Genomic DNA, 11,752 nt, shown 5'->3' with positions numbered 1-11,752 from the left:
TGCTATTTTGAATGCATTAATTTGCTAGCATCGGGGGTGGAAAAGGGGGGTGCATCTGTGGATTGGATTAGGGTTGCCAGGCAGCTTGGCCTGCTCCTTTGCACAGGAAATTGGGGGACAGAAATAAGGTGGTGGCATGGAGAGCCAGATTAAATCCTTTAGAGGCCCTAAGCACTGAAAAGATTATGGTGTCCCCCATGCAATTAAAAAATAAAACAATATTCAATTGTAAAATAACATTTATTTTTCAAACGGACACAGAAATTGCATGTATGCTGATATGTGCATGCATGTACATCACATGCAACACGTGACAAGGTTTGATTTCCTCACATTATTTCAATCTATGTTAGTAGGGTGCCCCCCTGGTTTAGGTGAGGATAAGGGAAAAAATGAGAACAGAAAATTGGGAGTTTGTACCGGAGCATAAGGAAGTCTCGCAAAGTTCTGCTCTCCCCCATGATGGCTACTTTGATGTCTCTTTTGAAATAATCAAATGCCAACTAAAATAACAGCAACAATCCGTTTCTTTATGTGCCCCTGCATTGCTGGTGCCCTGAACACCAGCTAAGCCTGCCTATTGGGTAATAAAGCACTAAGGGCGAACACGTGCTGGAAGCTGTTGTTAAAGAGGCAGAGGAGCCGGGCTGGTCCAAAAAGTTGGCCACCTAACCCTGGAGCAAAGGTTGCGGGCGAGGGGGCCGGGGCGCATGCGCAGTGAAGCGGACACCTGGCAAGAAGAAAAGAGCAGGTGGGGGCTTTTTTGCGGTTCCACTTTTGACTGCGGAGCCAAAGCGTCGGCGGGCGTGGGACTTCCTGCAGCGGCGGCGAGGCGCGGGAGGGACACGCGCGAGCCCCTTTGCAGTCGCTTGCCTGCCCGCCCGCCTGCCTTCCCTCCAATGCAGCAACCTGCGACAGGTAAAACTTTCTGGGCTCGAAGCCAGCGAAGTGCATATACTTCGGAGATGAGCCGCTTTTCCCAGCAGAGGGATTGCTTTTCTCCAGCTCTCCGAACAACCACTAGGCATCTTTCCCCATTGTGCTTCTGAATGCAAAAAGAGGGGTCGGCCGTCCCTTCCACCTTATAATGGTCGCTTATACAAGCCCCCACTGCTGCATAGGGCATGCGGCACTCACCTTCACTTGAGTCTGGTGACCTCCGGGTGTTTTGGACTACAACTCCCATCTAAAATAAATCAATAAATCAGAATTGATAGTTCAAAACACCTGGCGGTCACTAGACTGAGGAAGGCTACCCCCATTTATTTATTGCATTTCTATCCCACCTTTCCCTCCAAGGAGCTGTAACATGGTTCTCCCCCTCCTCAATCCCCAAAACAACTTTGTGAAGTGAGGTGCGCTGAGCAGTGCCTAAGGTTGCCCAGTGAGTTTTGTGGCTGAGTGGGGATTTGAACCATGGTCCCGCCCAGATCCAAGTAGTCCAACACTCTAACCTCGGCCCCACACTGGCCATGCCCATACCCCTGGCCAGCATCTCCAATGGTCAGGGATGATGGGAGTTGTAGTCCATCAGATATCTGGAGGACACCACTGATAGGCTTCCTCCCCAAACTAAGTTCTCATGGTGGCCAAATTCCCATAAGGACCTAGGACCCTAGATAGACTGCCTCTGGATGGAGGAGAGGGTGGTTTCCATAAGAAGAGCCTGCTGGATCATCTAGTCTGGCATCCTGGTCTCACGGTGGCTAACCAGATGCCTCTTTTGGGAAACAAACAGGACCTGAGCACAAGATCACTCTCCCCTCCTGCAGTTTTCAGCAATGGGTATTCTGAGGTGCACTGTATCCGACAACAAAGGTGAAATGCAGACATTGTGGCTGGTAGCTATTGAGGGCACCCCATTGGCTACACTTAACCTACACTGACTTGCAGCAGCTCCCAAGACCACCTGTATGCAAAGCAGATGCTCTACCGCTGAGCTACAACCCTTCCCCGTACACTTGGGAGCATCATTTAGGAGGCATTTCTGCTTGGAGGTGCCAGAGATCTCTCGATGCACTTGAAATGTATGTTTTCTGATGGGTTGGGTCACTGCCTTGAAGCTACTGGCCTTCAGAAACTTTGCATTTCCAGCACTCCAGCTGCTGGCGCGGGCCGATGACATCATCAACCTATGCCTGCAGGTAGAGTAAGGGCAGAGCTGGCAGTGAGTAGCCATAGAACCTAGCAGATTACGTTGCCCTCACATCTCAGGATGCCTCTGTGCCTGTGTGTCGGGCACCTTGGGCACTGGAGTTCCCCATAAGCAACTCCTAGAACGGTTGTGTTTGTAGAATTACACCAAGAAAGTAAAGACTAACCAACAATGGAAAAGATCTGTGGGGAAAGGAACATGGCTCTCCCCACGCAGCAATGTGAGAAGAGCCAGCAGGATCAGGCCAGTGGCCCAACTAATCTGGCATCCTGTTTTCACAGTGGCCAACCAGACGCCTCTGCTGGGAAATCTGCAAGTAGGAGTCAAACACAACAGCACTTTCCTGTGGTATGCAGCAACCGGAAGCATTATACTGGCTCCAACTGTGGAGCAATTGTGCACAGCCATCATGGCTAGTGGCCATCAATAGTTTACCTCCTCCATGAATTGATCTAACCCTCTTTTAAAGCCATCCAAGTTGGTAGCGTCACTGCCTCCTTTTATCTGTCTCGAATTTTCCAACGAGGTTGATCAACCTCCTGTACAGGAACTTCGTTTAATGAATGAGAATAAAATGTGGTCATGGGTGGGGTGGGGTGGAGGCCCTGTGTGGAAGAGGTCTGTTTATGGAACCCATGCCTGTTTATGGAACCCGTGCCTCCTGATTTGCTTACACGGACGTAAGCAAGATCATATCCAGTCTTTATTGAGATTTCATTCTGATTTGTTTGCAGGGTAATAATAGGACAACAACATTTGTCCTGATTTCCTTGCAGGGTGTTTACACGTCTTCCTGCTATCCTTTCACTCATTCCGCACTTTTCAGTGCATTACCCAGTTCACTATCCTAACTGCAAAAGAAGAGTCCAGTTTCTTATTTCTTAAAGTTGATTTGTTGCACTATGGAGACATAGCTTTGATTCACTTTAATTTTTGCCAACCTACGTTTCCTGGTATGCCTTTTGAACCCCTCCCGCAAAATGGCAACAGCCTGAGAAAGGCCCTGTGGCTAATAGCCCAAGCATTCTCCAGTATTTTGTTTGTTTAAAATATACTGCCTTTAATGAACCACTCAAGGCAGTTCTCAATAAAATTGTTAAAATAGATTGAACATACAATAGAGAATTGATCTTTATTAATTTCTTTTAAACAAACTGCTCCTCAAGGAGGCTTTAAAACTAATCAGTGCAGGTGAACTTTTTTTACAGCAGATCCACAGAGGATAAGGCTATCCGTGGTTGGTATCCATGATGGCTGTTTGCTCTGACTCTGTGGTCAGAGGAACTAATGCTTCTGAATACCAGTTGCTGGAAACCACAAAGGGGAGAGGCCTCTTGTGTTCCAAGCTTCCGCACAGGACCCAAACTAATGGATTCCAGTTGCAAGAAAGGAGATTCCAACTAAACATCAGAAAGAACTTCTGACAGTAAGAGCTATTTGACAGTGGAACGGACTCCCTTGGTGAACTCTACTTCCTTGGAAGTTTTTAAGCAGAGGTTGGATGATCATCTGCCATGTTTGATCTAGTTGAGATTCTTGCGTTGCAGGCGGTTGGACTAGATGAGCCTTGGGGTGCCTTCCAACTCTCCAGTTCTATGATTCTGTCTGTCCGACCACTGTGAGAAGAGGATGCTGGACTAGATGGGCCAGTGGCCTGACCCTGCAGGGTCTCCTTATGTTCTCATGACTGTCTCCAGTATCAGTGACGGGATGTCCCAGAAGACCAGTTGAGAGTGCTGCAGTTTTCGTGTTCCACTTCTGGACTTCCCATAGGCATTTCCATGCCAGTGTTTAAACAAAATGCAAGACTAAATTGCCGGATCCAGCACAGCTCTCCTGGTGTTTTTAACGGCAGTCAAACAGCAAACTAGATGCTGAACCAACAAAACAACAACAACAACAACACGGGGTGGCAGGTGGAGAGAACAACATCTACTACCTGATGCTTGCCGTTTTAAGTGGATGCACTTCCCAAAGGATGGAAGACTGCCGTTTCCAAACAATGAGAAAATGCAGTCTCAACACCTGGGAAACAGTAGCATTTGCCAATCTGGTGCCCTCCAGATGTTTTGGACAGCAACTCCCATAGAAAACACCAGGTTGGCAAAGGCTGTCTTACTGCTTCAAGAAAAGTGCTCCTTCAGGGGAAAGATGTCTAGGTTTAGAGGACCAAGCTGATTTTTCTTGTAAGAAAAAAAAAATCATGTGTGTGGTGCGTGGGGGGAGCAAAATCTGACCAGGATGAGCTTTTCCAGTGAGGATTGAGTGACCCACATAACTCCTGACTTCCTGGTGTCCGGCCTTCCCTTTGGCCCTTGAGGAATGGGTCAGTGGGGCAGGGGAAGGCAAGCTCTGGGCTTTGGGATCGGAGCTGGGAAGCTTTTACCCAGGAAGGTGATGCCTTGACACCGCTGGTGAGCTGTTCTGGCACTGGGCTGTGAACTCCCTTCGCTTTTATAAACGAAACCCGCCTCCCCCCCCTTGAGAAACACCTGTTTAAACTTGCCAAACAGGTTAATATTCTCTCTCTCTCTCTCCATTCCCCTCCCTCTGGCAGTTCGTGGAGAACAGGTTGTGGAGTTTCAAAACAGAGCAGCGATTGCTCAGCACCATCAAGGAGCAAGCCACCGCACCAACGCCACCGAAGAAAGGGGGACCTGACCACCCTCTCCCGGACACCCCATGAGAAAGACCCATTTCCCAGGAGTCACGGAAGCATCGAGCCTAAGGATGGCAGCCCCCTTGTCCCCCTTTCAGCTGGCATGATCCCTCTCGCCCTGCTCTTTTTATTTTTAAAAGCTGAGTAGCTGTCTCCCCACCGCCCCTTAACTCAGCACTGTTGTCATTGAGAAGGCAAGGAGAGGTTCTTCGCCACTACCCAGCTGGTCACTTTGGTTCTAAAGCCTGCGGAAAGCACTTTGACAGCAGCAGCAGCTGAATCAGCTGGTTCCACCTTGCGCCATGATCCGGAAAGTTTTCCTTCTGTTGCTGGCTATCCCCGGTAAGTCCTCGCCCTCTGGGCTCTTTTTCCTTTCCGTTTTACCCCCTCCTCAACTTTCTCTACAACACACACACACTTTTCGTTGACTGTTGAGCTCTCTGAAAGAGAGATATTTTTTTTTTGTAGCTCCTTTATTTCCCACAGACCGACTTAGTGAGTAATTGGGTAATGATAGCTTTGCTTAATCTCTGCTGGGCTTTGGGGGGATGCTTTTGGATGGGGGAAAGTCCTGCTTCGGTTTCGTTCCAGGCCCACCCACCCACCTTCCTAAGCCTTCCTTTATGTACCTGATGGGAAAGGCAGAGGGTGTGTTTGTGTGTTTTAGGGATCCTAGACATTGCTTGATCCCCTGTTGTTGACTTGCTGTGGATTAAAGAGCCTCTGCTTGATGTAGCCTGTTTTGCAAAAGGCAGATTCTTAAGGGGAGATGAGCTGGAAAATGAGATGCCTGGGGATGTATGTATCAGGATTTTGGAGGAAAGATGGACGGTTGTCAGTACCTTTTGCAGAACGAACTGGCCTGTGATAGTTCTACACATCTGCATTGTGGGGGGTTGGACTGGATGACCCTTTGGGTGCCTTCCAACCCTGATCTCGTGGGAAGTGAGGTGCTTCGGCATCCCAGGTTCTTGACCCCATCTGAAAAGACAAGCTGGGATGGAATCCCTCTCTTCCCTCCTCTTCCTGGAGGGTGAAACAAAAAGAGGGCTTGCAGTCTGGAGATGTGTTGCCTGTTTGGTGCTCTTGCGGTAACCTGACCCAAGGAAATTCAGCAAGTGATGTTTTTCCCTTTCCTGGAGTAGAAACCAATTGGGTGTCAAAAACTGAAGCTGCTGCCCCCCCCCCAATATCAGGCTGCTGTTAAAAGCACAGGAGCAGTGCTGGGGGGGGGGAGTTGGTCCTTTCAGTGGTGTGGAGAGGGATGGGCCACCCTATTTCTTGCAGCCGTCAACACACTCACAAGCTCTTCCCTTGAAATGACAACCGTAAGGGCAACACCAAAAACAGATTTCCTGGTTTCTTCATTTTCTTAATGACATTTGAAAGTTAGAAAAAGCAAACCTGTTGCCAAAAAAAGAAGAGGAGGTCCATTTGGCTGAGGATGCAGGAAGCTTAACTTTTTTGTTGGAAAGAAAACCACTTTCTGGTGGGAAAATGCCATCTCCTCCTGTGTCGTGTCTTTCACAATAACTGAACTTGGCTTGCCTCCCACATGGGAAGGTAGGCTATTCTGTGCCAAGAGCCCCCGTCTGCCTGTCTTTCTCTCTGTGGGCTGCTTGCTCTGTAAATTGTTGAAATAACGTTGTTTCCTGCCTTGCTTGGGTGTTGTGGAGGCTGAGAAGTTGCTGCGTTTGGTGGAGTGGCAACAGAAGACTCAGGAGATGGAGGCTGGATCTAGACACATCAAAGAAGCATTTCAGTTAAATGTGTTGTAAATTTAAACAGGGAAAACAGGTACAGAAAAACGGGACTCCACAGCGACATCTGGTGGCACAATGCTGTATTGCATATACAATGCATATGAATTGCTTTTTCTTTATCAATCTAGCTGAGTCCGGAGTTCCCTGAAAGAAGCCAAGGGGAAGTTACTATGTACTTAAGAAGCAAGGAAGCCATCAGCTATTCCCCTCATAGAATAGCAATTTCCTGGGCTCCCTGTGAAGCAGGATTGGTTATTAAACCACTCTGGGAATTGTAGTTCTCTGACCGTGTACGGTAGGGGTGTTGCCAATGCAGTGACTCTCAGGTGTTGTCAGACTTCAACCGCAACTATCAATTACCGTTCACCTTGCTGCTTGGGGCTGATGGGAGCTGGGGGTCTCCACCATCATCTGGAGGGTGCCGCAACATTGGCTAGCCCTGATGTTGCTGCATTGCTCTTGGTGCAGCCTGAAGAGTGGGAATTCAATAGGGTGTTTTCTTGCTATGCTGAGGATAGCTTCACCAGTTGGATTTCTGCCTGCCCAGAGCACAGGGCCAAATAAACTGAGGGAACAGGCTGCTCTCCTCTCACCACAGAGTGACCACAGCGAACCTCCCTAATCTGAGAGACCCTGTTGGGCACCATTCTGCTTCACTAATTTGATAAGATTTGGCATCATGGGATGCCATTTAGAGGAGGGGGCGGTTAGCTTTGCCTTTTCCACTTGCCTCTTTGCTTGTCTCTCTCTCTCCCCCCCCCCCAATTCCCTTCCTCCAGCAGCTTTGAAGTGACTCGACTGGTTTTTCATTACTCTCTCCGGAAGGAGCTCCAGCCCTGCAAGAGATGCTGACTCGGGGTTTGTGCCTTATACAACCACTCGCAGGCCGCAAAAGCAGCTCTGTGAGTCACAGAGACCAGTTTGGGAAAGGCTTCAGGGTTGAGCGAGTCCACGGAGTCCATGGGGCTGCCAGGCAGGCTCTGGAGCCTGGGACTGGGGCGGATTGGCTGTGGGAGGGAGAATCATAGGATTGTCAAGCTGGAAGGCACCCCAAGGGTCATTTAGTCCAACCCCCTGCAATGCAGGAGTCGCAGCTAAAGAATCCCTGACCCAACCTCTGCTTAAAAAGGGGGCACTTTCTGCCGGAGTCCTTTCCACTGTCAAACAGCTCTTACTGTCAGGAAGTTCTTCCTATTTTTTAGTCAGCACCTCCTTGCTGGTCACTTGAATCCATCAGTTCAGGTCCCACCCTCTGGAGCAGCAGGGAATATGCTTCCTCCATCTTCCATGGGACGGCCTTTCCGATATTTGAAGATTGCTCTTGTACCACCTCCCAGCCTTACCTTCTCCAGATCCAACTCCTTCAATGGTTCCTCATAAGATATGGAGTGGTGTCTAGGGATATGCTAGGGATGGGGCTTGTTAGATGGGAATGTGGCACCCCCTTTTTGAGACTCTTGGGGGCCTGGTGGGCAAAAGGGGGGCAGAGCTGGGAGAGAACCCCCTTGGGCCAAGCAGAAAGTCTCACTCTGAGATCTTAGCCCTTTCCCTGGAAAAGGGGGCGAATTTCCCTAAAACTCTTTTAAAGCCATCTAGGCTGGTGGCCGTCACTTCCTCTTTTGGGAGTGAGTTCCGTAGTTAACGTGCTGCATAAAGAGCCACTTTCTTTTACATGTCTCAAATCTTCCATCATTCAGCTAAGGCAGTAACAGGTCCAGGCTTACCCAGTGAGCTTCATGACCAAGTGGGGATTTGAACCCTGGTCTTCATAACCTTGGAGCAAGAGAGATATTCCTGTGCATCCAGGGGCGAGTACGTGGTTGTTCAGTGAGGTGGTCAGTTTTTGTCTAGTTCCATCTAGAAACTCTGCCTTTCGATTCTTAAAAGCACCTGCTGTTTTGCTCCTCTCTCCTGCATACACACAACACACTTCCACCCTGCCCTCAGTTGGATTAATTTCACCTCTTCCAAGCCTTGGTGGGTATCTCATGCAGGAAACACAGAGAGATGCCCAGCTATCGGGAGTCCTTCTGCTAGCCATTGCCTCCTATTGATGAAACCTCAATCAATCACCAGTCCGTCAAACAGGAGAGTGACTGTACACTAACTGGGCTCAAAACATTGTGCATGAAGTTGCGTTGTCTTTGAGCCCTCCTGCTATTTATGTGAATGAATGTCTATTTTTGGTGTGGAACAGAAACCGGAAAGGAGGGCATTAGTAATGTGAATGAGTATTCTAGCCTATGTATCATTTCTCAATCATGCATTGTGCAGAGATTGTAGCAAGAATCACCTTCTAAGGCTCCAGGTGGTGGTGGTGAAACTGCGCTTGGATGAGACACATTTAAACTGCAGTTTGTCCCATGACACTGCAACAAGGTGCATAGAATAATAGAATTATGGGGCTGGGAGGGATCTCCAAGGGTCTTTTAGTCAGTCGTCTGCAACACAGGAATCACAACTCAAGAATCCTTGACAGGTTGCCATCCAACCTCTACTTAAAAACCTCAAATGAAGGAGAGTCCACCACCTTTTGAGAGGGTCCATTCCACTGTTGAATGTCTCTTGCTGTCAGAAAGTTCTTCCTCCCCTCTAGAGCATCAGCAGAAAACAAGCTTGTTCCATCTTCCACAGGGCAGCCCTTCAGATATTTGAAGAGAGCTCTCATAGCACCTCTCAGTCTTCTCCTCTCCAGGCTAAACAGTCCCAGCTCCCTCCCCGGGCCCATGCTCACCAGGGATCAGAAGCCAGCCCAGCTCCTGCCTAGCATCCTTGAGAGACACATTTTTTGCACCCGTGCTTTCCTTCGAAACATCTCTGGTGTGCATTATGCCTAAAGCAGCCGTAAACTGCCTCTTCCCTTTCTCCGCAGCTGTTCCTTCAGCTGTAAAAGGGGGCTAAGGGACACTTCCCTGGTAGCTGTCCAGCTTTTGCAAAACAAAAGTTAGCAAGTGAGCCCATAAATGTCCCAGCTGGACTGATTGTGCAAGAGCAGCCATGGTGGCAGCAGGAACCTGTCGGGCAACCAGATTTTTTTCTTTTTAAAGAGCTGCTCTGACTTTGGAATAGGTGGGTGGGGCCAGGTGGTTCTTTGCATCCAGGATCCAAGAATCAGAGGCTCAAACGATCCCTATTTTCCAGTCGGTCGCTGGCCAGGTTTTTGCCTTGTGGGGCACACATTTCAAAAATGTTGATGCCTGCCAGGACGGGGGTTGGGTGGGCTTTATTTGCAGCCTAAGAGCCACATTTTTCTGGGCAACCTCCCAGGGGCCATATGACAGGACAAGTGCAAAAGTAGGAGGAGCAACGTATGCAGATTTCATCTTTGTCCAGCAAGCTGGCTTTTTTTGCACATGCACGCGTGCACCCACCCTCCCTCCCTCTCTGCCCTCCATGCAGGCAAGCAAGAGGCCTGATCAGAGCTCAAGGACAAATCCCAGCCAGGCAAGACCGCTCATGGAAGGTGTGAAGCAGGGCTGGTAGAGGTGTGTGGCCTGCAGAGGGCAAGGTAGAGCAGCTTGAAGGGCCACATTTAGCCTGAAGTTCCTCTCCTCTGCTATGGGAATACAGTGGTACCTCAGGTTACATACACTTCAGGTTACATACGCTTCAGGTTATAGACTCTGCTAACCCAGAAATAGTGCTTCAGGTTAAGAACTTTGCTTCAGGATGAGAACAGAAACCGTGCTTCGGCAGCACGGCAGCAGCAGGAGGCCCCATTAGCTAAAGTGGTGCTTCAGGTTAAGAACAGTTTCAGGTTAAGAACGGACCTCCGGAACAAATTAAGTACTTAACCTAAGGTACCACTGTATGAGTGATACGGTTCTCTCAGTGCCTTCCTGTAGGTGTGCAGACAGAAGTTAGATATCTGATGCTGGCTGAGACCGATCTTGGCAGGATTAATAACTTTGAGCTCAGTGGAAATGCGATTCACGCGTTTAGAGACCAGCACCAAGCCACCCTTTCCATCGATGAAGGCGAGGGCTTCGATGGCTACTGTGAGAATAGGGTGCTGCTGGTGGACTCTCCTTCATTGGAGGTTTTCAAAGAGAGGTTGGATGTCTTGTCTGTCAGGGATTTTTTTCCACTGCGATTCATGCGCTGCCAGGGGTTGGACTCTGCCATTCTTCGCTTCTGTGGAAACCAGATCCACAGAAAGCAGTGCAATTCGGTGCATGCTTGACGTGGGAGTGAACCCCGTTGAATACAGTGTGGGGCTCACTTTGGATGTAAAGCGAGGCATAGGACTGAACCACCCATGTTTGAGACGTGTTACGTTGTGCCGCCCTTGGGTGTCCTGCTCCTGCTTTTGAAGCTGCTGGAGAAGAGCGAGCAAATGCAGAGTAGAGCAGGTGGAGAAGAGCCATTTGCCGTGTGCACATGGGAAGAGCGAGGGGCTTAAGCGGAGACCCCGATTATGAGGATCAGGCATTGCATACTTGTGTGTGTCTGCACACAGGTGGCTATTTCATAGGATTCCTAGGAAGCTGCCTTATAACAAATCAGATCATCGGTCCATCTAGCTCAGTATTGTCTATGTCAGTGTTTCCCCAACTTGGGTCTCAAGCTGGTTTTTTGGACTACAGTTCCCGTCATCCCTGACCACTGGTCCTGCTAGCTAGGGATGATGGGAGTTGTAGTCCAAAAAAATAGTTGGAGACCCCCAAGTTTGGGAAACACTGGTCTGCACCAATGGACAGCAGTGGCTCTCTCCAGAGTTACAGGCAGGTCCATTGGTGGGGATTGAACTGGGGCTTTCTGCATGCAAGGCAGGTTCTCTACCACTGAGCCACAGAGCCCTTCCCTTAAGTCTTGAGTTCACTAGGCCTAACTCCCAGGCAAGTGTGTATAGGATTGCAGCCTCAAGGGTGCTTTCAGTCATGGGGAATATTGCATTAGTTTTCCTATAATTATAATGCCGTTACTTCTGTCCCGTTTTCTAATGTTCCTTTCCCGCTGCGGTACTTACTGTGTTATGGAACTCTGGCTTTTTCACCCATATACTGGCATGTTGAGCTCAGACCAACAGCAAACACTGGGCAACATCACTACACACCCATCCTTTCCTGCTTCTGTTCCTCCATGAAAACAGGAAGAAAAAAACTGCATGCCAGGATACCAGCCTAAATTTTCTCACTTCACTCCTGTGATTTACTCCTGGGTCAAGGGGGCTGC

At 49.1% G+C, this 11,752-nt stretch overlaps 1 protein-coding gene across 1 annotated transcript in view; it reads left to right on the top strand.

Moving 5' to 3' along the window:
• Positions 1-781: 781 nt before the first annotated feature.
• Positions 782-11,752, top strand: part of NECTIN4 (nectin cell adhesion molecule 4) — an 80,731-nt gene continuing 69,760 nt past the window's right edge. The window contains exons 1-2 of the mRNA XM_053368828.1: positions 782-918; positions 4,713-5,156. Coding sequence (XP_053224803.1) covers positions 5,117-5,156 — 40 coding nt within the window. The 5' untranslated portion in view covers positions 782-918; positions 4,713-5,116. The remainder of the gene's footprint in view (positions 919-4,712; positions 5,157-11,752) is intronic.

The sequence above is a fragment of the Podarcis raffonei genome, chromosome 16, assembly GCF_027172205.1.
Source record: "Podarcis raffonei isolate rPodRaf1 chromosome 16, rPodRaf1.pri, whole genome shotgun sequence".
NCBI lineage: Eukaryota > Metazoa > Chordata > Lepidosauria > Squamata > Lacertidae > Podarcis > Podarcis raffonei.
This window is presented reverse-complemented; position numbering and strand designations above follow the sequence as displayed.